General features: G+C 54.0%; 7 protein-coding genes across 7 annotated transcripts; 3 read left to right on the top strand and 4 right to left on the bottom strand.

Annotated features, from left to right (window-relative positions):
* Positions 1-189: 189 nt before the first annotated feature.
* Positions 190-1,901, bottom strand: BDP55DRAFT_634968 (amine oxidase; the record flags this gene model as incomplete). Its single annotated transcript, XM_060572730.1, has 3 exons — positions 190-1,111; positions 1,159-1,576; positions 1,628-1,901. 3 exons carry the CDS (start codon positions 1,899-1,901, stop codon positions 190-192), a joined length of 1,614 nt encoding a protein of 537 aa, XP_060426471.1.
* A 3,412-nt stretch (positions 1,902-5,313) lies between these two features.
* BDP55DRAFT_558479 (vesicle transport V-SNARE protein) lies at positions 5,314-6,078 on the top strand (the record flags this gene model as incomplete). The annotated part of the gene is made up of 2 exons (XM_060569806.1): positions 5,314-5,912; positions 5,991-6,078. The coding sequence occupies 2 exons, from the start codon at positions 5,314-5,316 to the stop codon at positions 6,076-6,078; spliced, it is 687 nt and encodes a 228-aa protein (XP_060426470.1).
* Positions 6,079-6,659: 581 nt separating this feature from the next.
* Positions 6,660-10,513, bottom strand: BDP55DRAFT_558333 (NUC173 domain-containing protein; the record flags this gene model as incomplete). The annotated part of the gene is made up of 2 exons (XM_060569792.1): positions 6,660-10,385; positions 10,445-10,513. 2 exons carry the CDS (start codon positions 10,511-10,513, stop codon positions 6,660-6,662), a joined length of 3,795 nt encoding a protein of 1,264 aa, XP_060426469.1.
* A 2,199-nt stretch (positions 10,514-12,712) lies between these two features.
* BDP55DRAFT_673211 (alkaline-phosphatase-like protein) lies at positions 12,713-14,174 on the top strand. Its single transcript, XM_060575582.1, has one exon. The coding sequence runs from the start codon at positions 12,755-12,757 to the stop codon at positions 14,144-14,146; it is 1,392 nt and encodes a 463-aa protein (XP_060426468.1). The 5' UTR covers positions 12,713-12,754; the 3' UTR covers positions 14,147-14,174.
* A 2,077-nt stretch (positions 14,175-16,251) lies between these two features.
* On the top strand, positions 16,252-17,560 carry BDP55DRAFT_673209 (N,N-dimethylglycine oxidase). Its single transcript, XM_060575581.1, has one exon. It carries the CDS (start codon positions 16,293-16,295, stop codon positions 17,541-17,543), a length of 1,251 nt encoding a protein of 416 aa, XP_060426467.1. The 5' UTR covers positions 16,252-16,292; the 3' UTR covers positions 17,544-17,560.
* BDP55DRAFT_673208 (uncharacterized protein) lies at positions 17,557-19,068 on the bottom strand. The gene has a single exon (XM_060575580.1). The coding sequence runs from the start codon at positions 19,007-19,009 to the stop codon at positions 17,696-17,698; it is 1,314 nt and encodes a 437-aa protein (XP_060426466.1). The 5' UTR covers positions 19,010-19,068; the 3' UTR covers positions 17,557-17,695.
* A 569-nt stretch (positions 19,069-19,637) lies between these two features.
* BDP55DRAFT_251327 (C2 domain-containing protein) lies at positions 19,638-23,742 on the bottom strand. The gene is made up of 4 exons (XM_060566276.1): positions 23,287-23,742; positions 22,764-23,207; positions 22,294-22,711; positions 19,638-22,244 (listed from the first exon to the last, which is right to left on the bottom strand). Exons 1-4 carry the CDS (start codon positions 23,656-23,658, stop codon positions 19,786-19,788), a joined length of 3,693 nt encoding a protein of 1,230 aa, XP_060426465.1. The 5' UTR covers positions 23,659-23,742; the 3' UTR covers positions 19,638-19,785.
* Positions 23,743-25,307: the final 1,565 nt, after the last annotated feature.

The raw sequence follows: 25,307 nt of genomic DNA, 5'->3' as shown, positions 1-25,307 counted from the left end.
TGAGGAATTCCAACGTCAATGGCAACCCAACTGACGGATGCTGTAGTCCATGGTTTCTATCCGTAAGGTAGATGGGTAGGTAGTATTAAATGTTTTTGTTGATTATGTACTATCATTTACACCGACTTGATGCTGTTCATTTCGTCAAGCCATGCGAAGCAGTCCAACGCCAACTACCATTACGCCGGTTCAAGCAGCTTTGCCACTCTTCAAAGATCTCCTCCACCCATTTCTACGACCGTAAATTACAGTCCCAGCTACACCTGCCGCTCTCTCCAGTACTCTAATGACAAACACCTGAATTAGAAGGATGACGAGTCGTACGAGCAAGTCGGCAAGTCCCAGAGATGGCTTCCTTCCACGGCTGTACGTAGAGTCAACAAATTGGAATGGAAGTTTAGCATAAAGGTGATCCTGTGCGGCATGGAGTCCACTGCTGAAGCCATCCTCGTGGAAGCCGTATTTTGTCCAGGCACCTGCGTAACTGATGCCTCTTTTGTTCTGGATGCGCGGAAGAAGCTTCTGTGCGCGGACCGCAGCAGGTGTGTAGAGAGGATGCCGGTACGTGAATGACCCCTGTATCGTGTCTGGGTTCGGCTGGTGCAAGGGGTTCATTGTGACGAGGACGTCTCCGAAGGTCTCGCGGGGGATGTGCTGGATGATGTTCATGTTGTAGGTTAAAGAAACCTGGTCAATGTTTTGCTTGCCGGTAGAGGGTGATGAGAGGGTTAGGTAATTCCAACTAGACCATGCCTTCTCAGATGCCGGCATGTGTGAGATGTCGGAGTGGAGGATAACCGAGTTCTCAGATGTCTGAAATGCGGAGAGAATCTCCTTCTCCTCGGGCGTGGCTGATCCCTCGATAATTCTCAAGGCCTGGTCTCCGTGCGTCGCCAGTATAACATGGTCGTAGACGTCAGATTTGCCATTGTGAGTATGAACACGAACTCTGCCGTCCTCCTCGCTGGTGACCTGCGTAACTTGGGTGTTAAGGAAGAGGTGATTTGACGGGAATCCGCTCATGACAGCATCAATGTAGGATTTGCCGCACTTCTTCAATGTGAGCCACTCCGGTCTTGTCGCAACAGTTGACAGGAGGTGATGATTCCACCTGGTGTCCATTAGTACTGCACTCCGCTTGTGGATAATGACACTTACATGAAGCGAACCAAGGTGACGGCCGGGAAGTTCAGTGTGCACTTATCCGGGCTGGTGCTCCATACGGCGGCAGTCATGGGGATCAGGTAGTCGTCTCTGAAGGCATCCGAGTAGCCTTCTCTTTCGAGGTACTCGCCGATCGTTTCCTCTCTCTTGCCCCCTTTGCTGTACCCATTCATTGCAGCAGCATCGTTCTCATCCTCTGCCATCAACAGGTCCAGTGCAAATTGATTGAAACGAATGATGTCGAAGATCATCCTCCACATCCGCGGCGAGAAGATATTTTGTCTTTGAGCGAAGATGGAATCTAGACTTTTACCAGCCCATTCGAACAAGCCATGGTCTCGAGTGACGCCAAATGTCATCTCGGTTGGTACCGTATCGACCTTGACCCTCTTCAAGAAGTTGATGAAGTTTGCTGAATGTCATGTAAGTCAGACGCTCATGATGGCTGGTTTAGAAAACCTACGATATGTGGCGGTATTGAGGACGATGAAGCCTGTGTCGACGCGGGTTTCATATTTCCCATTCTTCCAGGTCACCGTATTCGTGTGCCCGCCTAGCCTCGATGAGGCCTCATACATATAAACATCATGGTAGCTTCGGTTGAGTGCCCACAGAGCCGCGATGCCTGCGGATCCACTGCCGACGACGGCAACCTTCTTCCTAAATCTTGGGTCAATGGGAGAGCCCACGGAGGCGCGAGAGCCTATTGATTCCAGCGACGGTGGTCGTCGAGACATTGTGCAAAAGATACGAGGAGGAATGGAAGGATATGTGAGGCTTGTGGATTTTCTTTGAACAAAGCCACTGGACGTCTGTCGCGCGAGCGCGCAGGTTGCAATGCTACAGTGGCATATAAAGATGCGGCAGGAAGAATTGGGGAGGCCGGTAACAGCTTTCTATCTTGGATGGAATGACGGCGGGCAGGAGAGGGGAATTTTCAGACGCAAGCCACGGACGACAATTGGGGGAAAGAGAACAATGGTTCGCACATGCTTCCAGCAAGCCAAACTCACACCTTGTCTCTGTGTCACTGTGACTGACACCCCGCCCCAGGTTCGGGGGGATGGGAGCTCAAAGTCTCAAGTCTGCGGAGGCAACATCGGTACGCAAGTAGGGTACATCTGCGTCTGTAGCACCACCACCACTTGGCTGGGCTGGGCTCCGGACCAATGCGCTTACTAGTGCTGCAACTCATGCAGCTGAAGGGATGGAACGGATTCAAACAAGTAGCGGTCTTTGGGGTAGTGATGGTGGAAGCAGCAGGAGCTGTGTGTGTGCGTACCATACGAGGTATGTGTGTGTGTGTGTGTGTAGGGATGAATGCGGTGCGTACTCCGTAGGCCGAGAGCGAAAGAAACCAGAGCTCAGTGAGACAAGCGGAGAAGCAAAACGTACAGCGGCTGACCTGGCGGCATCTTGGCCTCTGATTCTTGTTTCTGAGGGTTCGATGGGAGTCTGGTGGAGTCTCTTGGGAGAGGACGCTCAGCTCTGGAGCAAGCAATGATCGACACGTGGCTGCCAGTAGCAAGGGCTGGGAATAGATAATGCGAGGCACAGAAGGTAAGGTATCAGAGGCGGAGGTTGAGCAGAGAGGACCCTTTCGAAACTTTGAGATAAGTTGCTGGTGCGGATTAGTGACAAGAAGGAAGGGAAAGAAAAGGTGAGACGGGTACGGAAAGACGTCGGCAGGTGTTCGGCCGGCTGATCACGATGCGATGAAACGAAACTCAGCTCTTGCCGGAGTTCCCACGCGCAATGACGCCTGCATTGGGACACCCCTGCACCTGATCCTTCTGCGTCCCAGCTCTTTCCCCAGCCCCCCTTGTCTTGCCGAACTTCAACTATCGCTCGATGGTTCACGATCCAAGACGCCACAAGTGGCTGGCCAGACATCTTTTTTCCGAAAAGAGGCTGAATATTCGAGACGACAGCTGCAGATCCAGCTTTCAGAATTTATCGGTTTGATGGTTTAGACGCTTGACGTGGATGAACGCAGGTTCGTGGATAGCGAAATATGGCGACAACAGACGAGAAGGCAGCTCTCAACTTGCCGTTCATCAGCGCAGTCATTTTGCGTAAAGTACATTACGGAAGTTCGCGATGAAGCATTCCATCGCTCTTGCCTTGGAAGCCAACATGACTTCTTTTTCCCTCCAGCCGCACTCCAGCCGGTGGCGAAAAGCCGACATATGTTTGACCATCAGAGCTGATCTCCTTGTCTCGAAGCGATGGACTCTCGTCAAGATGCGTGCACACGTTCACAAGCGGAAAAATGAGACATGGAAGTTCTGCGCACAACACGTTTGAGACTTCTTCCTCACTGCCAGAGACAAGCTCCAGCAAGCAATGAAAAAGAGAAAAAAGGCCTGTCAGACGTCCATCGACACCCACCCTGACCGTGCGCCCAAGGGCAAGACCACAGTCAGGGACGAGATCATCACCGCTCTCTATACAACAACAGACAACCGAAATTGTCAAGAAGCCGCCCTCATTACGGAGAGTGCGAGAGCAACCAGAGTTCTTCACTCTAGGGTGTCGAGGATATCAATCATCAACCAGGGTGGGATCTGTAGCTCCTTTAGGGAACCAAGAGTAGGTCGAATACTATAGAAATGATTCTCTGAAGTATTGTCGACATGAAGAAAAAAGAAGAAGAAAAGTCTAAGATTGGCGGTGGAAGGTCGCCCTTATATAGAGTTCCTGAGCGACTGGCCTGGACGCTCGGGCCATGGGCGGTTTGAGTGGGTTTTGGTGGGCTTTGCTGCCTGCGGTGGGCGACGACTGCTGAAATTTTTCGACAAATGGCTGGTCACCGCCCAGGAAATTTGCGATTTTGCCGCTTTTCGACGAGAAATCTTTTTGCGGGAAGGAACTTCCTTCCGCATCTTATGGGCACTGCGCAACAAGGGTATACGAGCAGAGGTTTCGCACATTTTGCCGTGAAGGAGGTATTTCCACACAGCTTCAGCCATTCAAAAATCCATGGATTTCATTCTGCGAAGGCGTGATAGACATAGGATTCTGCCTTGCGGCACCTCAGTTCAAGATATGCCGAACTGCCTCGCGGATAGTCTTTCGGCGGCCATTGCTGACACGCCGCTTACGCATATATCTGGGTAAGCCGTAGGGAAAGGCAAAGCCATCAACATCCAAGTATCCTTCATGTGGATTTATGGACATGCTTGAGCCGCATAGCATCTGATAGGTGAATCCTTCTGTGGGATTCTCCGTACACTCCGAACGAAGGTACAATATTTTCACGAGCACTTCAAAAGTGCAGTGCGCAGAGATTTAACGCAGGCCAAAGCGTGCAACCAAAGGCAAGCGCCATTTCATATCAAGATATCACAAGGCCAAGGGTAGACTACGAAAGTATGTCGAACACTCAACGGGATCGGAAAACGGTAGTACGAGTCCCCAATTCTTAAAAGCGCCGTGACAATTTTTCAACTGCCATTAGTCTACCCGGCTTAAGTTCAACTCCACGTCCAAGTACGAGAGACACATAAATGCATTTCTAGACTGGCGACGCGGAGCCGGTTTCTTCTAGAGCCGGGGGTTCAACTTTGAAGAAGAAAAAGAAGGAAAAGGAAATGAAGTTTGCGCCGACCTAGGTCTAATAAAAAGACCTGGCCGGCGGGCGGGGACGGGTAAGGCGGGCGCTTGGGCCGCCCATATCACGTGTATCCTCATTGAAATTGCTGTTCTACCTTACTGTGACACATTTGCTGAGGTAAGGCACCTTAATGAGCAGGTGTCCACTCAAAGGTCCAGTGGCTGGAGCCTAACATCTCGTCGCACCCAATTGGTGCACCAGCCACTCGGGAGGAATGATGTCGCCAGGGCCGGTCCTGACTTACGCATACACCATGCGACCAAGTACATTCATCAAGACCAGCAATCCACTCGCCCTTGACCGTTTTCGGCACTGATCCAACTACCACCCCGACGAACCCGCAGTGACGACCATCAATCCTGTGATACCTAAACGAAGCCAAACGAACACCGCTCGCCCATAACCTTCTGAACAAGGAGGCCCCCTCTCCATCCTCTCACTCCATCCCTTTTCGCCCTACCAAAGGCAAAGGTCACCACGACATCTTTCGCCATCTTCTAAACCACCCGACGAACGACGACCTATCCGCCACCATGTCCAACCCACTCGAAACCGAGCCCGGCTCCGAGCGCTTCGGCGACTACGAAGCAGAGCTGAAGCTCGTCCAAGCCGACCTCGTCCAGAAACTCGACCAGATCCCCGAACTCTCAGGCGAGCCCCGCAAAGCCGCCCTCTCCTCCGCCGAGCGCGCCCTCGAAGAGGCCGACGAGCTCCTCGCCCAGATGCGCCTCGAAAAGGCAAACATCCCCACCACCCTCCGCTCCAAGATCAACGCCCGCTTCCGCAACCACGAGTCCGACATTGACGCCCATAAGCGCAAGCTGCGCTCCCTCGCCGACGACCGCGCCGCCCTTTTTGGCGCGCGCTACACCGACAACCCCTCGGGCAGCGGCCAGGACGTCCAGCTCGAGCAGCGACAGCAGCTGCTCTCGGGCACCGACCGCCTCGATCGCTCTACGCAGCGGCTCAAGGCTAGCCAGGCTCTTGCCAACGAGACGGAGGGCATCGGGGCTGGTATTCTGGGCGATTTGCATACCCAGCGCGAGACCATCATGCACACCCAATCGCGCCTCCTTGAGAGCGAGGGATACGTGGACCGTAGCGTCAAGACGTTGCGGGGGATGGCACGTAGGTAAATATCGTCCCTATATCCCCTTGGTTGTTGGATGTTCTCGAGGTGGATTGGTTTCGGGCTAACACATTTCAAAAGGATGGCTACCAACCGGGTGATTACGATCTCCATCATCACCATTCTGGTTCTTCTCATTGTCGCCGTCATTTACAGCAAATTCAGATGAAGGACTGGAGCAGGAGCAGCAGTGTTGGCAGCAGTAACAATAAACCCCGTCGGGAGTGCGGGGCCCGGAGTTTTGGGTTGTATAAGGATTCTACCACGATTGTACTTTTTCCTCCTACCATTGGGAAATTCATTCAGTTTTCATTTTCTTATGTATGCTTTTTTTGCGAGCAAAGTGTGTGTGAGAGAGAAAAAGGGCCTCAAGCGCAATGTCATATAACGATTTGGGGAAAAGCCCCTGGTCTGGGTTTGAAGGCAAGGCCGAGTCCAAACAGAGACAGGCGTATTAAAAACGAAAAAAAGATCACCATGACTCTTAGACAAATGACAGTTTGACAGACGCCTCGACTGATGCATGAAAAACGTACTTCTTTCTAGCCGCTCTTTGTAAATATCAATTTCTTTTTTTTCTCTATGTACCGTACCCGACAGGACGCCGACATAACAATGTTTGAGATAACCCTCTTTTTCCCTTTTCAACTCGGGGTCGCTTTTGACCTCATTGAATGGGTATAATCACACTTTTAAATCTTCAAAGAAATCCCCTCTCCCCCTTCAACTCAGCTTCGTTGCAAAACGATCTCATCTCCGTCCACGGCCACCCCTACCCTTGTTGACACCTCCGCCCGAGGGGCCACCTGACCGTCTCCTGTCCTCGCCAAGTCCCTTGCGGCCGGCAGCAATACCGCCCTTGCCGCCGCGACCGCCGCGATCACCACCACCGCGACCACCGCCGCGTCCACCACGCCCGCCACGTCCACCGCGGTCCTGGCCACCCCGTCCACCACGGAAGGGGGGCCTACCGCCGCGGCTCTTGTCAACCTGAGCCTTGACGGCAGCGGCGTCGCCCTCGTCCATGTCCTCCATCTCCTCGTCGTCGCCTCCGCGCTTGTTGCTGAACTTGAGCTTCCCGCGGAGACCTCTCTTGCCGGCATCCTTGCCCTTGAGCGCGGCGACGTAGGCGTTGACGCCTGAACCGTCGTTGTCGGCGCCGTCGACCTCCATCGCCTCGTTATCGTCGTCCTTGCCGAGGATGAGCTTGCCGTCCAGGTCGGTCTTGGCCTTGGTCCGGCTCGGCTTGCGCATCTTGACGGGCTTGGTGGACGAGATGTTGGCCAGGGCGTTGCGGTCGAGCAGATCGAGCGGCTCGTCCTCGTCTTCGACAATGTACGTGTTGCCGCCCTTTCTGTTGCCGCGCTTGCCCTTGGCGGCCGGCGCACCCTCGTCGTCGTCGGACTCGTCGTCGGAGCCGTCTGATTCGCTGCTGTAGAGGGCCTGGTCGAGCTCGTTGTCGAACTTGCGTCCCTGGCGGCCGTCCTCCTCCTCGCTCTCCTCGCCGGCGGCCTTGGCCGCGTCCTTCCTCTTCTTGGCGCGCTCCTTGGTCTTGCGGATGTTGACAATGAGCTTCCTGTCGCTCTCTGGGCAGTTCTGGTTGACGAGGTCGAAGCCGAACTTGCGGACCATGCGCTCCAAGATGTGTCTGACCTTGCTCTTGAAGTGGCCCTTGTGCTCGTGGCTCCAGATGATGAGGTTGGGGACCATGGAAGACAGGCGGGGGATGACGAGCTCTGAGGGGAGACTGACGACGCAGATCTTGACGAAGCCGAGGACACTCTTGACAATCTCGCGATTGTTGGAGGTCAGGAAGAGGTCCATGGTCTGCACGAGGTCGGCCAAGGTCTGGGTGGTGAAGGATCTTCTGAACTCGTACAGCACGCGGCTGAGGGCGGTGATGGATGCTGAGATCATGTGAGGGGTGCTGCCGACGAGACCGGCGCTGACCATGGTGAGGAACTCCTCAATGTTGGCTTTGCCGGCAGGCGCGTCTGCGGGCATGTGGGGAATCTTGGTGTTGTCGATAAGGGCGTCGTTGGCAGACTCCATGCGGTGACCCATCTGGACGAGCAGATCGTATGCAGTCTCTCTGGCGCGCTCGTTGTTCTCCTTGCAGCAGATGACGACTTCACTAAGGATGGAGGGGATGAAGTGGAGGGAGGTATCGGGAACGAAAGGAAGCAGCGCAGAGAGAGCGGCGAGACGGTCTCTGCGGGCGGGGGCGGAAACCTTTTCGGCGCTCGTCAGGAACATCTGCTGCAGCTCGTCATTGCGCGCTGTGAGCGCCTCCTTGCCAATTTCTGACTCGGTAAGCCGGGGAACCAGCTTGTAAGCCTTCTTCTGCAGCTGAGGCTCGTTGTCCCTGAAAATGACGGCAGTGGAGATTTCAAATAGAGCCGAGTAGCTTTCGCGAGGCAAGTAGCGAGCAATGCAGATGATCAGATCCATCAAGGTGTTGCTAGTTGAGGGCATAGCATTCTGCTTGGCTTGTTGCTTGGGCTTCTCCTGGTCGGCGGTCTGCTGCAGTTCCGCTGCGAGCATCTTGCTGACACGGTCGAAGGTGTCGATGAGCTCCCTCTCGGGGGTGACGCTGAGGAAGGCATTGATGGTGAGGAGGATAGGTCCTCTTGTTTGGGGAAGGGTCTGGGTGTACACGTTAAAGAGAACAGCGAGCATGTTTCCGGCAAAGCTGCCCAAGTGCTCCAGGTTCTTCTTCGCAGTGGCCCTAGAGACACGGCTCTGAAGGACAAGGTCTTCTTCGCCGTCATCCTCGATAGTCGCAATAGCCTGGTTGGATTCGATGAGAACCTTGAGCGCACGGCAAACCTCCAGACGCAGGTCGACCTGCTTGTACAGGATGTTTGCCAGGAGCTCGGCGAATGACTGATCGAAAGCCTCGGTAACGTCAAGCGGGAGATCGCAGTAGCCGGGCAACGTTGCCCAAATTTGCTGTACGAGGGTCTCGAAGATCTTTACTTCCAAAGTCTTCTCGGCCTTGCCATGGTCAAGCACCTTTTGGAACATGAGCTCACTGAGAGGGACCATCTCTTGGCGGAAGTGGGCGAGGTTGGTGTTGCTGAGAAAGTCACGCAGGATGGGGAACATCCAGGCGCGGCCCTGCTGTCCCTTGGCGGGCTTGGCGATGTTCAGGGGCAGGATAGACAGAACAGCCTCGGGGCCCATTGCGCGGATGGCCTTGCCAATGACTTCGTCGGCTTCCTTCTTGCCTTGGAAAGAGTCGCTGCCGCGGAGTTCTCCGACAGCCTTGGTGATGTTGAGCATCATGGGGTGTGCGCGCCATCTCAAGGAGTCAAACATGGCACCAAAGACGTTGAAACTCTCCATCCAAGCTTGTTGATACTTGAGGCTCAGCAGAGACTCGGCAATCTTGGCAATCTTGTCTAGCGTCTTCTCATCGTAGATTGACGGCTCCAGAATGACCTGCTTGGGGACACAGTTCGCCATGAATGAAACCAAGCATTCGGAAGCGGAAATCCGGATGTTGTGTGCGGAGGACTCGAGGTATTGAGCGACCATTGAGAAAATCTCGGGCAGGTTCTGGAAAACATCCTCAGGCTCGAGTTGAGCGGAGACGTCGTAACCTCTCGAGAGGATCGCGAGCCATGGCGGAATAAGCTGTGTGTCGTTTGCAGCAGGGCGCAGTTCCGAGATGATCTCCATCAGTCGTGGGAGCTTGGACGAAGCGACCTCGTCGGCCATGCCCTCAAAGATCATTTCGAAAATCTCAAAAGTCGCCATCGTCATGTACTCGTTGCCGGTTCTTGAGATTCCGAGGAGCAGATCGCACAGAGACTCGATCTTCTTGCTAGGCCAACCACCACTTGCAGAGGCAATAGTCTTGATAAGCTGAAGAGCGTGGATTAGAGCGGGATCGTGCGCAGACTCGGCTCCCTTCTGCTTCTTTGCTGCCGCAGCCTTTCCAGCAATATCCTCGAGGTTAGCAAGAGCGGTGTGAGCGCACATATCCGCGGCCGGATGGTCGAGTGAGGGGCTCGGAGGCGGGTTCTTGAGGACATTTCGGAGCGCTTCCTGTGCCCTCTTGCGGATCTTGGGGCGCTGCTCGAGAGCGAGGTTGAGCAGACCGGCGACGGCTCTGCGGGGGCCAATCTGGGTCACGCCCAGCTCCCAAGCACCCGCATCTTGTGCGAGAAGAAGAGACTCAAGGCATCCGATGGACGAGCGGAGGAGGAGGGCTTCGGCATCTTGTTGCAGGAGAACGGGTGCGAGCGAGGTAAGGATCTGGGTGAACTTGGCGCGGAGGATAGGTTGGGGCGCAAACGGGGTGATGGTATCGAGGAGGTAGACCACGGAGGTCGTCGTGTCGGAGCTGATGTTGCCACTCTCGACAGCTTGTGTGAGGAGGGCGAGAAGGGCGGCGAAGTAGCCAGTCGGTGTGGGCTGAGCGTTTTGCTCCTTCAGTGTTGTGTCGACCGCCTCGAGGACTACGGCAGTCTTGGGGTCCTTATTAGCAACCACAATAGCCTGACTTGAAAATATTTGGTGAAGCTTACCCTCTTCTGACTTTGAAGACCCGGGGAGCGGATCTTGTCCAGCTTCTCGGCAAGAGTTGGAGTCGACATTGTGCTTGTCGTATTCCAATTCCGTCGGGGACCAACTGTGGAAAGAGACGATGCAAGTCAAAGCCGGTGTGGTCGAGAATCCCGTCCTCTCAGTGTCCCAAATTTTTCCTGGCGCAAAAAAATCCTTATCGAACCACCCCGCCCCCGATAAGACTCGCTTAACAAGGGTACGTACTGTGTCGGAAGACCGCTTTGGCCAGACGGTTGTCCATCTCGCACGGTCCTTCAACGGTGGTGGATTCCAACGTCGAAATCCCCCACAATCGGTGTCAGTTGCAGAGCCCAGGAATGTCATTTCAACTACGGAGTACCTTATCCGAGCCTGTATGAGGTAAAGTAGATGTATTTGCTCAAGACTTCTTGTATGGCTCATGTCGCTGCTGCTTACTGAACTACTCATGCGCTCACAGTGAGATAGGTCTGCATTGCAGCGGTTCTCACCACCTCAGTTAAGGTAAGCTAGGTACCTTAGTCACCTTTGCAACCCCCTATCGGTACCGAGTGAATCCATTGTAGGCTTTAACAGTAAATGTATTCGTGTTTACTAGACATTCTCTTGCTTTCATACAGTTTAGGTGCTGCGGAATCACCAATGATAGTCCAAATGCCCTCTAAATATCTCTCTCTCTCTCTCTCTCTCTCTCTCTCTCTCTCTCTCTCTCTCTCTCTCGCCCCAAAGTATATAAAAGGAACAGGATGCTCGGACAGAGCATATTGTATATGTAAGCGGCGAAGGTCGTAGAAGCTCAATCTCGGATGCCAGGCGCGGCTGGGTTGACATGACAAGAATTTCTCTCCGTCTCCGTCCGCAGTTCTCCTCCCACCGGCATCATTTTGCCATCTTCATCACGGCTATTCAGGATCCCGCCGGTCCGTTCAGTAATCTGCCCGCTCGCAAACTTAGTCAAGTGATCCATTCTCCTCGACCCAATATTACCGGTGTCAACCATGATGACTGGCGACTATAAATTGTACATGGCATAACTGGGCAATGTCATAATTCAACTCATTCATGATTGACCAAATTTCTACCTACGGATAGACATGCTCAGCCTTTGCTTCCCTTCCTATCTAGGCATTAAATCAGCCTACATAACAGCTTAACTCATAAGTCAACCCAGCCCCTTGACAAGTCACATATCATGAAGTATGTCATTGCTCGGCATTATGGAAGCCGGACCCATCTTTTGTCAACGTAGAGCAAAGTCAATTATACAATTCTCGAATGTCTATCCACATCTTTCTATTGACTGAGTCGCAGTCTAGCCATCGTCCACCTAGCAGATGTGGTCTTTCTAATACCTCGATGACCATGCGCCTCAAGTCCCCGAGACAGCCGTATAATCGTATTCTGAGGGCACCGCCGGTAAGATGCCGTCCTTATAAAAGTCGATACTGCGCCGGTATGGTCATCCCCATTGAAGCAACCCGTACATACTTCATTCCGTCTCCTCTCATTAAACCCCCCTCACTTATACCACCATGCAGTTCTCGACTCTTTTTGGAACCCTAGCCATCGTTGCCGGATTGGCCTCAGCCGCACCCGCATCAGAGCAATCTGCCGTCAAGCGCCAAAACTGGCAGTATTGCCCAACAGCAGGCAAGCGGTGCACAAACATCTTGGGAGGAGTCGGCGGATGCGTTTGCGGCCTCAAGCTTGACCCTAGATATGACTGCGTTTGCGTTTGAGTAGGTTCTCTTACCTCTTGGTCCATCGTTTGGACGAGGTGCTGACTCGAGAAGTATACCTTCTCCGATACCAGCATTGGACAACCGCATGATGACAAGCAATGGAACAGGGGGTTATGGGGATGATGGGCTCTATGAGCGATACAATGTCTCTGTGTATTAGATTATAAAGAATTCCAAACCGCAAAACAATTCGAGAGAACCCCAGTCGAATCCCTTCCTTTCCATTTTATCAAGCTCTATCACAAGGCTCCCAGTAAGTCCAGTATTGTAGGCGACTTAGTTAAACCTTGGGCATACATATCGCGAGAGTAAAAGGAGCTTCGAAACCATGAATGATAGCCGATGCAACTAAGCGTCGCTGTTGACGTCTGAAAAGGCTGTTGCCATATGAAGCTGTGGACGGAGGTCAAGTCCGTCTATGGCGTGATGGGACGCAACCCACGAATCAGGCAAACGTGGGGTTCAACTTCTACACCTGCCTTTCGTACCTATCACTTGGAATCTTATCTGCAGGTGAAAAATTGAAAAAAACATTAGCTTGAATCCTTCATGTTCTGCACACACACCATGTCTCGAGACCCAAATCGTCCAAACGTCGTCTTGATCCTAGCCGACAACCTCGGCTGGGGTGAATTGGGCTGCTACGGCGGGGGCGCCCTCCGCGGCGCCGCAACGCCCCGGATCGACAAGCTCGCAACGCAAGGTCTCCTGCTGCACAACTTCAATGTGGAGAGCGACTGCGTTCCCACCCGGTCCGCGCTGATGACGGGCCGGCACCCGATCCGGACTGGCTGTCGACAATCCGTCCCCGCGGGATTTCCGCAGGGTCTGACTTCGTGGGAGAGGACACTGGCTGAATGTCTCAAGGAAAACGACTATGCGACCGCGCATCACGGTAAATGGCATTTGGGAGATGTTCCAGGCCGGTACCCTTCAGACCGAGGCTTTGACGAGTGGTTTGGGATTCCGAGGACGACTGATGAGACGCAGTTTACTTCTGCGATTGGGTATACTCCCGAAGTGGCAGAAATGCCTTACATCATGAAGGGAGTTGCGGGGCAGAATTCAGAAAACGTACGCGTCTATGACTTGGAAGCCAGGAGACTCATCGACGCGATGCTAGTTGAGAAATCCAAAGACTGGCTGTCTCGTCAAGTTGCGGCGGAACGGCCATTCTTCCTCTACCACCCTCTCGTTCATCTTCACTTCCCAACGCTGCCTCACAAAGACTTTGCGGGAAACACCAAGCAAGGCGACTTTGCCGACTCCATGTCTGAGATGGACTATCGCGTAGGCGAACTCTTGGACCACATTGACTCCTTCGGGATTCGAGAAAACACAGTCGTCATCTTTGCCTCTGACAACGGCCCCGAGTTCAGAGAGCCATACAGAGGCACGGCAGGGCCGTGGTCGGGGACGTATCACACCGCCATGGAAGGTAGCCTGCGTGTGCCCTTCATCATACGGTGGCCTGATCGCGTCCCGGTGGGCGTCACGTCCAACGAGATAGTTCACGTGACGGACATATTCACAACCATTTTGTCCATCACCAAGTCGGGGGTCCCAGATGACCGCCCCATTGACGGCATCGATCAAACGAACTTCTTCAAGAACCCGGCCAACGAAAAGTCCGAGAGGCTAGGGTTCCTGTTTTACATTAAAGAAGAGCTGCGAGCGATCAAATGGGAAGACTGGAAGTTGCATCTTGTGTGGGAACCCAAGGTCAACCAGTCGTCGGGCCGCCTCGAGTCGCCCTACTTGTTCAACACCATCAGGGATCCGAAGGAAGAATCTGATATCTTGTCGTTCAATACCTGGGTGTTACAGCCGATGACGAAGTTGAGGACCGAGTTTCAAAGGAGTCTGGCAAATGATCCGGCGCCGCCGGACCCGTTGAAGGATTTTCTATGCTCTAATATAGATGTAGATATCCTTTGGTAGACTAAAACAACGTCAAAGTCGATCTCACAGCAAAGACTACCTAATGAGGTTATGAGGGAAAGAATTATTTCTCTGAAGCATCCTTGGTTAATCTCAATGATACCACATTTATCTACAGCGTTGATGTATATCTGGCAAGTGCACGATCTTGTTGCGCCTAAATTAACATGACTGGAATATTTCATTTAAGCTGCCGTGATCACATTGATCATAGTAGTGTCTAATATTGTCCGAATGGGTTGTCATACACTCTACAAGGACCGGACTATCGTGATGGAGACACAACATATGCAACTAGATAACCATGTTCCTTGGCCTTAAGCAGGCTGGGCAATACGCGCAGCCCAGAGTCAGGACAAGTATTTACAGCAGAAAACAGAGTAAGCCTTGTGTGATGGTAACTATTTGCCACGAGGGCACTGGCCGCTAGCAAGACACATAAGATCTAATACTCTCGAGCGCCCACTATCAAGCAGCTTTGTGATCCTTGTGTTCCTTCAACCTCCCGTCCCTCCGTCTATCCAGGGCAGAGCAAAGCAAAGCATTGTTCTCACTATCGAGAGCGGACCTCGAGCAGATACTTCGCGATGGTCTCAAAAACGACATACGAGCCTCTGCTCGTAACACTGACCTTTACACCCGGAGGCTTCCAACAGACCAAGATCCTCTCCATGGCACCGCAGACCACCCCCTTCACACCACCCAGCAGCCTCTGCTCTCCCGTCGACATTCGATGCTTGGTGGTCAAGACGGAAGATCTCACAGGAGACGTAGAATGCCTACGAGACCAAGTCGTAGCTGGAAATACAGCCAGCCTACCAACGCAATGTTTCCCCGAGAGCTACGCCGCAATCTGGCGGCCGTCTGGGACCGCGTTCAGTGAGACCCTCTACCTACTTTACCCCCTTCCAACATTTTAAGAAAGCACGCAGAACGCTGATGACATCTCATTTCGGAAAACCAGGCGACGTCGCAAGCGTAGCCTACCCAGGCACAGCCTGCATCTCCGGCTGGACGACAGCATGCGAGACAACTCTTACACTCGAGAGCGCGCAGACATACACCCAGACATGGTGCTGCCCGAGCTCGTACACCTGCCTCGTGCCCACGCCCGGCGGGACGCCCTATCGAGACTGCGTCAGCCTCCTCAGCACGAACACGGAGATCTGGATCAACAATATCGCGACGAGCGGCGGGAGGGAGTCGACGCTCTGGAGCTCGTGGAGAAAAGTCTCCCTCACCGGTCTCCCGAGTGCCACTGCGGGGGGCGGCCCGCTCTCGGTGAAGCACCCCGTCTTTCCGCTCTACGGCCGGGTTCCCTCTTCTCAGGCTTCTGGTGTTGCTGGAGGCGAGGGGAATCTTTCGACTGGTGCTGTTGCGGGGATTGCGGTTGGGGCGGTGACGTTGGTTCTTTTGCTTGTTGGTGCCGGGCTGTTCGTTTGCCTTCGGAAGAGGAAGCAAAAGAGAGCCGCGGCTGCCGTTGCTGCGCAGCGTGAGGGCACTGGAAATGGAGAATTTGGGCAGAAAGGTTTCGGGTACGATGCGAAACAAGAGTTACCCGGTCATGGCACTGAGATGAGGGAAGTAGACGCTGCTATGCCGCCTCCCGTTGAGCTTTCGGCTTATACGAGGGCTGCAGAGGTGGAGGGCAGCCGCCCTATTGAGTTGTCGTGAAGAAGTTCTCGGGAGCGTTTGTTTTTTTCATCATCATCATCATCATCAATACTTACTTATTCTAGATACCTTGGCTTGTTCGTAACGTAGCGTGTAATGTATGCACTAATGTAAATAAGTAGTGATATCGGCCGACATGACATTCGCTGCTTGGCCCCACCTCGCTAGACCACATTGTCCGAATCCCACATCAAAGGCGTGTCGACAGCTTGTGGGTCTCGCATTGGTCGTGTAAGTGAGTGAGCTTCCGTACATGTGATTGGTCTAGTCCGGCGCCCTTGTCCAAACTTGGAAATCTTGGCTATCAAGGGGAGATGTGAACTGCAAAACGACACATCTATAGTGTAAGTAGGTACTCAATGCCAGTGCAAATCCAAAAGTATATAATCTTCCTATCTTCTCAGGGAAATTCCAGATTTTATTATACAACACCATTCACAAACACATCTAACCCAGTTCCTCACCTTCCAAGATGTCTGAACCTCGTGAAACCATCATCATAGTCGGAGCAGGCATCGTTGGCTCAGCCCTAGCCCATTTCCTCTCATCCTGCCCAACCCCGCGATCAATCACCCTCATCGATCGCTCCTTCGGGCCCTTCCTCGGCTCAACAGGGCACGCACCCGGCTTCGTCGGCCAATTCAACGACTCCAAAGTCCTCACCAAGCTAGCCATCGACTCGGTCTCAGAATACACCAAAATCCCCGGCGGGTTCGATACCGTCGGCGGCCTGGAAATTGCATTCCAGCCCGCGGGATGCGAGCGTCTCAAGGCGCGATGCGCAGCTGCCGCGCAGCTCGGCCTACCTGCTCAGATGCTGAGCCTGAATGAGGCACATACACTTGCGCCGGAGCTCGTCAGAGACAACTCTTCGGACTCGGCCCCGGGGACGGCGGTGTTCTTCCCCACCGACGGGACCGCCGACGCATGCAAAATCACCTCCTTCTACCAAGCCACAGCAAAGAAAGCAGGCGTCGATTTCCTACAAAGCTCCGTCGAGAAGCTGCTCTTCACACCAGACGGCCGAATCAAGGGCGTCCAGGTAGTTGACAGCAGCTCCAGAACGCACCTCGACGCCGACAAGGTCATCCTCACAACAGGTATCTGGGCCCTCGACCTCTGCCGCGACCTCCCCTTCCCCGTCCCCGTCATCCCCGTCGGACACCCCTACATGCACGCCCGCACCCGAGACCCCTTGTCCCCACGAGAATCCCCCCTGCCCTTTGTGCGCTGGCCGGAACACCACGTCTACGCCAGAGACCACGGCGCCCGCTACGGTATCGGAAGCTACGACCACCCGCCCGTGGGCTGCGCGCCGAACCAGGAAGACGGGACAGCTATTGGGGTGTGGATCCCCGACTTTCGGCAGACGCTGGAATCCGCGAGGGGGATGTTGCCCCCCGCGACGGCGGCGGAGTTTGAGGAGGATGGGAGCGAGAAGAAGAGCAGGAGCTTTAATGGAATATTCTCCATGACGCCTGATAATATGCCGCTTGCTGGCGCAGTGACGTCGGTGCCTGGGTTGCATATGGCTGTTGCTGTGTGGGTTACGCACGCGGCTGGGACGGCCAAGTTTTTGACGGGAGTTCTTGAGGGGGAGGAAGTAGATCGGGAGACGTTGGAGGCTTTGGAGCCGGAGAGGTTTGCTGGAAGGGATTTTGCGACACTGGAGGAGGAGTCGCTTTGCGGGTATAATTCCATTTACAAGACTGTGGCCAAGTAGGCGTGGCAATAATACCCAAGCTCATGTTGATTGCTATTTGAAAAAGTTTTGTTTTTGGAGAAACATCTCATACCCATCGGCCCTTGCTCAGTAGTAGATTTGGATTCGCATCAACTCCCAAAACGTCAAGCCTCAATCTTCCACCTTAGTCTCTACGCATCTACTCCATCACTCAACTTCTTCCCCTTTCCACGCCCACTGAACCCCCATCCAATCTGCTTCGCCATCTTCACCTCGACACCCAACTCATCAGCATACGCATACACCAACCCAGGATTCTTCTGGAACCACCTCCCACACATCACCACATCCAACCCCTCCTGAAGGAGCCCCTCCGCCATGGTACCCGTGCTAATCCCACCCACAGCCGACACAACCATCCTCTCCCCCACAACCCTTTTAATCTCCTTTGCAAACTCAGCCTGGTACCCCGGCCCGCCCTTAATGCTCGTCGCCTGCAGCGGATGAATCCCCCCCGAACTCACATCCAGCAAATCGACGCCCCGATCCGCCAGAAGCGGCGCAAGCCGACACGAGTCCGCGAGCGTCCAGCTGCGCGGGACCAAGTCCGTCCTGTCATCGAACCAATCCGTCGCGCTGATGCGCACAAGAAGCGGCATGCCTTTCGGGATCGCTGCCCGCACGAGGTCGAGAATTTCGAGGACCAGGCGGGTGCGGTCTTCAAAGGAGCCGCTGCCGTAGGCGTCGGTGCGGATGTTGGAGATGGGGCTGAGGAATTGGTGGAGGAGGTACCCGTGCGCGGCGTGGATCTCGACAACGTCGAAGCCGGCCTGTACTGCGCGCAGGGCCGCGTCTACAAAGGCAGTCTTGACGTCTTCGATTTGCGCGAGGCTGAGGGCTTTCGGGAGGGGGTATGCTTCGTTGAAGCGGAGGGCGGAGGGGGCGTAGACGTTATCCGGCCAGCCGCCTACTTCTTTCGACGAGGTTGCGTTGGCGTGGATAAAGGGCGCGACGGTACTCGCTTTCCGGCCGGCGTGGCTTAGTTGGATACCGATTTTCTGTCCTTGGGCGTGCGCGAAGGCGGTGATGCGGCGGAGGGGCGGAATCTGGGCGTCGGACCAGAGGCCTAGGTCTTGTGGGGTGATGCGGCCTTCCGGTACGACGGCGGTGCATTCCATGAGGGCGAGGCCGGGTCCGCGTTGGAGGATGCCGCCTAGGTGGGTTAGGTGCCAGTCTGTTGCGAGGTTTCCGGCGGCGGGGTCGGCGGAGTATTGGCAGAGGGGGGCGAGGAAGAGGCGGTTTTGGAGGGTGAGGGCGCGGATTGTGAAGGGGGTGAAGAGTTTGGGGAGAGGGGAGGAGGTGGTGGTGGTTGATGATGATGGGAGGATGGCTGTGCCGGCAGGGGGGGATTGGGATGGGGTGTAGTAAGGTGCGTCTTTTGCTGCTGGGTTTTCGATGGGTTCGAGAGGCACAGATTCTGGTGCTTCATTGGCTTGGGATCCCATCTTGAAGGATTTAGTTTGGGATGTTTGGAAACGGCGATGCAAGAAGAGGCTGGATGGTGGGATAGGGAAGTAATGGAATGGAAGTGAGACGTTGGCTATTTTATATTGAACGTCAACTTTAGATATAAAAAAAAACGCCTCCCCTTTCGCCAGATTGTGTATTCTGTCAATGACAGGTTTGTTGCCGACATCTTCTCGGCGCTCGTCGTTGGTCGCCGACTGCTCCGGCCGGATTGTGGGCCTTCGGCCGTTTCATCCGTGGTGTTAACGGGCCGGGGGCGATTCGGTGCGCGCCGGAGCGCCGTGAACCATCACCGCTAAGGTTTTGGAGCTTTACTTCGGGAACTCCATCCGCTAGTTCAAAGTTCACTACGCGGTAGCAGTCGCAAAAGGCCGAGCAGCTTGGCTTAGCTGCTATGAGTATCTGTTGAAGGACCGTCGGCGCCAAGCGTGCTTCCCCGTCGGCGAGATGGCCCATCATGCCGAATCACAACAGTCGTACGATGGATTGGCATACCAATGATGGACTCACCGCAAGCCCGAGGTTCACGATTTGCACGAAAATTTTCACACTCGAGGAATCATTCAAAACTGTGATTTGCCTACTTTGACTATTGATACACCTCCAAACGCCTCCCTCCCAATCATTGCAATTTGTTTCATGTAGGTATACTTCATAAACATTATTTCAGGCCGTCAGACACGGCCATTACCCCTTCCGTGTAGTCCATTTGGTCGCGTCCTCGTGTGACCTATTTCAATTCACATCAAGGAACTTAGACTTCAGTCTCGACATCGGGCTTGCGACCGTTGAGAGCACCCATCTTGGTAATCTTCCGGATCGCAAACTTGGCCTCGTCCTTGGCGAACTGCACATTACGCATTGGACGCCACTGCATCAAACCCCGGTGCTGACGGTGCAAGTCTCTACTCCTGCTCTTGTAGTCTTTGTATGCTGCGACAGGTCCGCTGCCGCTTTTCTGAGATGCGTCTGAGGGCGCCGCACTTGCGTTGCTGTCTGTTGACTGCCGTGTGCCATTACTGCCTTCTCTGGTGTCTTTGGTGCTGGCGTCTGTGAGTCCGAGATCCGGCTCACTGCTGTTATCATCGTCGTCGTAATCCGTGTCGAAATCATCGCGTCCCTCCGAGTTCAGATCTTCTTGATTCTCATTATCGCCACCCATCATCTGTGTGGGATCTTTTCCAAACGCAGTGCTCCAATCGGTTCCGTCCTTGGAAAGCCACTTCTCTTTCTCCTTGGAGTCGGTCTGAGCAAGGACATCGCGTCCTTGGGTAAGAGACTCGTCATGCAGCTTCTGAACTGCGGGGGGCACCTCGGCTTGGACCTCCTCGCCTCGTACTCCTTCCGCGTAGCAGGCTTCCCAAGTCTCAATTGTCTCACGCGAATCGTTGTCGGTGACAAACTTGACGTGATCACCATCGGTACCAGTGGAGAAGCGGCCTCTGAACCTGAGTCGACCAACCTCTTCAATCTTCATGTCGGGGATATCCTTGAAGTTATCCTGGTTGATGTAGTTCTGTGACAGACGCATACCCTTGTCGCAGTTGAAGATGGGGATGTCAAAGTCGCGTTCCTCGCAATCCGGGAAGTCTTGAAGCCACAGAGATGCGAAAGCATCGGCATGGCGCTTTCCAGGAGGGTAGAACTCGAAAAAGACTGGAGATCTGTAGCGGTAACGAACAGGAAGACGAATCTTCTCATGTTTGTCCTCGCCACTGATGTTCCAGGAGTAGCCGTCTTGCTCCTCCAACTTGTTGCAAGCGTCCCGCTTGACGCTAGCGGAGCTACCACCGGTACGAAGGCGGATCTTGGTCTTCAATTTACCATAGCCAGCAGCGGTGATTTCTTGCGAAGTGAACTGGAAGGTACCAACGTCCCAGCCAAGCTGAGCAGGAGGCAGACGCAATTCAACGGACCTGAAGAGAAGGGAAATACGGATTCTTCCGTATCCGACTCCGCCGTCAAGAGGGTACCATCTTGTGGCCTCACTTCCAGATCGGAGGATATCGGACAGCTTGAGAGGGACCACGCCGATGATGGGGTCATGTTGTCTGTTGCGGGAGTCGCGGACGGTGATTGTCACGATGCCAGACCTCCAGTCCCGGATGAACTTTTCGGTACCGGCGTTGAAGATGGGCTGCGAGGATACAGCCTTGGTACGTGTCTTGTAGATCAGCTCATCATTGACAAGAATCGTGCAGTATGAGCTAGGCAGCTTGCTGCCTTGCTCCTCCTTGACTTCGCCAGCATCGAGACGGGCAGGCTCGTACTCGCGTCCCTTGCGCTTGCCGTTGGAACCCTTCACATTGGCAAGCTCCAATCCAACAATCTGGTGGACGACGATGCTGAGAATACCAGAGGGCCAGAGAGGGTCGGGAGGAGTGTGCTCGACAGCATCCTCCATGTCGTTTTCAATCGTTCCCTTTTCGTCCTGAAGCTCCTTCTTGTCTCTCAATTCAGGAGGCAAGTTAACGTCCTTACCGTCAGTGCGGAGGGCCTTGCGGAACTGAGTTTTGCCAAAGAAGCCAACCTCCCAGTGTAGCTCACCAGGCATCGAGGTCTCGGCCTTGACGCCAGCAAGCTTGGAAACCTGAGGGAACATCTTGCCGGGGTGCTGAATGAGCTTCTGAATGCTCAGCTCGACCTTGCCAACGACATCGTCCGCAGAAGAGCGATCGCTGTCCCAAAGTTCGACCGAAAGCTGCTCATCCGCCTTGATCAAATCAGCTGTGACCAACAGGCCGCAGCTCTCTTCAAAGACAGGATTGAGATCATCCTGAATGACACGGGTGCAGAATTGGGGCTTCGAGAACTTGCTCCAGGCGACGGTGATGTAGGGGTCTGAGCCTCCGCCCTCGCTGCCACGGCGGTCTTGCTTGCTGAGACCCGTCGCCTTGTGAATACGGATGAACAGGAGGCCAAGCGCAAGCGTCTCCTTCTTGATATCATCGCCTTGCAGCATCTTGCTCAAGTCAAGAGTCATGCTCTTGGGAGCGACGTACATTGAAGCGGCGGTACCAATGGCCCAGTTGACAAAGTTGGAGATGAGGGGCAAGTTGAGGATGTTGACTCCCTTCTCAATCATTGGCGTGCAACCTGCCTGAACCTTGGGAATTCCCATCAAAGTAAAAGTGAGGGTCTTGAGGAAAGGCGGCTCGGGGGTAAGCTGCAGTCTGATGCGGGCGGTGGCGACAAGTCCCTGAAGTTCAACCCCTAGAAGACGTTAGACAGTGCCAGGGAAACAAGTCTTTGCTGCACTCACAAATCGGGAGGGGAACACCAAAGAGACCGCGAACACCGAGGTAAAAGACCAGCTGCATTCCCATGTTGCGGGCCTTGGACGAAACATCAGAGCCAGACGGCTTCGCGTGATAGGCAACTGAGGCTTCCAGATTGTAGAAGTCACCAGCCTGTTCCATGGCAGCCAGTTCGTTGGGGTCGGTGTTCTTCTGGTTCTGCTTGTGGGCCTCGTCCTTGATGTCCTTGACATGGCTATCGGGAAGGGCGCGCAAGCTGAGAATGCGGAGCGGATTGCTGCCTTGCGAAATGTCGGCAACGCGCACGTTTTCGATGACGCCGGGCACTGAGGCAACCATGACGTCCTCGAGAGTATCAGCAACGCCAGCAAACATCTCAGGGTTAATCAGATTCCACATGATGCCAACAGCGGTGTTCATCCACTGAGCTTTGTTAGCGTCAAGTCATCACTTTGCAAGAATTGATATCACGCACCTCGACCGACTCGGGTACCAGATTGACGGTTGCTGTTTCGCCGCGCGCCTGCTCACTAGACCATTCGGTGTTTCTTCCCTGCGTGATAAGGTCCTTTATCCACAAAAAGACACCAGAGGCGACGCAGAATGCAAGAGGAAGTAAGCCGTAGAGCGCGCCACCAAAGAATTTGCCCACGATGACGATGCTGAAGAAGATACCAGCGCACAGAATGGTGCCTCGTCTCTCGAGATGCTCAAACATGGGCTCGTAGCTGACACTGGGAGTGTGGAAAAAGTTCACATTGGTCTTCTCGCTGTGGATCGGCACGTCGGTGGTGCTCCCAGGCTCGACAGGATCGGGCGGTGCTGTGACATCTTGGGCCCAACGGTACTCCTCGCCAGACTGGTTAGGATTGGTGGAGACCGTGGCTTCCTTCCCGAGGTTCTGGTTGGGAACGGATATCTGGCAATTGACGATTTAGCATTGTTCCAGAGCAGGGCTGGATACTCGTGAGAAACGAAAGATTGCGGGATAGCCTTACGTGAGGGTTCTCAACTACGTCCTTGAAATCTTCCTTGGGATTTTCAATCTCGACATCCTTGCCAGTGACGGGATCCCGGACTGTCTTGGTCTTCTTGCGAGCTCCTTTTGGTTTCTCGGGGACATGATCCTTTGTATCTTGGAGGGTTTGTTGTTGTTGCTGCTGCTGTTGTGTGGCATTCCCGTTGCCATGCTGCTGGCGGGCAGCTTCCTTGGCGATCCTCGCGTGCTCCTTATCCTCAGCCTCAATGGCAGCATCGCGCTCACGCTTCTCCTTGTCGAGCTGGGCGACGAACTCGTGGATATTTGGGATGCGGTTCCGGCCGCTGTAGTGCTGGCCGCCGGTCGGCACCGTGTGTTCGTCGTAATTCATCTTGCTACCATGAATGATCTTCTCCTGATACCTATGTTGGTTGGGGATGAAGGTAATAGACCAGTCGTAGCTGAGACTACGCTGTCAAGATCCAAATCAATTACCTAGTGTTTGGGTCAAACACGAAAAAGGGTAAAAGAGAATTGAGCAGAGGGAAGAATCGAGCAGTCAAGATTCGAAGTGTGCGGAGGTCAAGGCCTCGGGGGATAGGAATATAATCATAGGGATGCAGATCGTCCAGCAGGCCAGCAGGGCAAGGGGGAAAAGGGAACCGACAATCCATGAAATAGATGGGAAACGAGCCCCTCCAATTGCCTCATGGCTCCCCTTCAGCTCTAGCCAGCTAGTAGCTCGCTTCACCATGAATACCTTGGGTTAGTAGTCCTTTCAGCTGCAGTTCCCCCCCTCTTGGACCTGTTGGACAGCCAGGCTGGAAGCTGTGATGGTCAATGACGTAGCGTGTCTTGCGAACTTGCGACTTTGATGGCGGGAAAAGCCCACTAACAGCAGGCGCGGCCCCACCCCCGAGGCAAGCCCCCGGCTCCTTGCAGGCCCCTATGACGGAAGAAGTCTCCGGTACTTTAACCTGGCCCAAGCGTCCCCCGTCACTTTTGCGTTCTTGCCCCGACCTGCCCTGCCTTGCGCTTTCTTTCCGTGCCTATTGCAGTCTGTCGCTTCATAATTAAGGTAACTTTGCCGGTCTAACCCAGACGAATTGATTGAGATGTTGAACCAAAGTGGCAGCCACAAACATTCCTTCAAGCAAGTTGTTAGGACTAGAGACGCGGTAGGACTCTCTCTGCTTCCTGCCACCCGTGGCTGGAACGCTCCATGCTCAATGGCCCTAATGAGTGAGGTCTAGCCAGACTAACAGCCCCCCTTTTGGATTATTGACTGCTGGATTGGTGCTGTGCGTGCATGGCTTTAGGCGGGAAAGCAACATTCCCGCCCTACCCTTTACTACCGTACCCGATTCCTGTTTTTTGGGCAATGTTTCGATGGACTGTGTGACAAACGATGCGACAAGCTTGTGGCCGATCTGCAGTAGGGATCGCAAAATGTGCTTGCGTACATGGCTGGGGGGCAACAAAACAATGCGTACTGTCTGGGCCGCGTATTCATTGGCCTTCACCCGGCCTTGGCTTTATGGTTAGCTTACTCCCAATTTGAGCTTGACAGCTGGAGATGAGGGGGAACATTTGGTCCGGCTGGTGATTGTCTCCTTGATTTTGTGGGCTTCATATGCTTATCTTCCTACTTCGTATTCAGTTCAGGAGAGAGATATACACAGGAGAGTCTATTCTGAAGTGTTTTAATCTTTTCGTCTCAGAGAAGCCAACGCAAACACCATAAAGCCGAGGCGGCTCAAAAATCCTGATCGTCGTCCAGGTTTGTCAAAAATGTGTGAGGTCAGTCTATCGCAAACCTATCCGGGAGGCTCACTGGACATGGGTGATGGATGGGACATGGGGTGCCGCTTGCCCCGGCCGGCGGGAGGAGGATGAACGACGATGAGCAAAACTAACCACCTTGCCGGATGTTACGCAAGCCAAGCTTCAGCTTTCCGTCAGTCCACATTTTCATCATTACTCCCCGCTTTTCGATCACCTTTGCTGTTACACAAGCAGCAGAATTGTCGACAATATCGA

The sequence above is a fragment of the Colletotrichum godetiae genome (assembly GCF_030913485.1).
Source record: "Colletotrichum godetiae strain CBS 193.32 chromosome Unknown BDP55scaffold_38, whole genome shotgun sequence".
Classification (NCBI taxonomy): Eukaryota; Fungi; Ascomycota; class Sordariomycetes; order Glomerellales; family Glomerellaceae; genus Colletotrichum; species Colletotrichum godetiae.
This window is presented reverse-complemented; position numbering and strand designations above follow the sequence as displayed.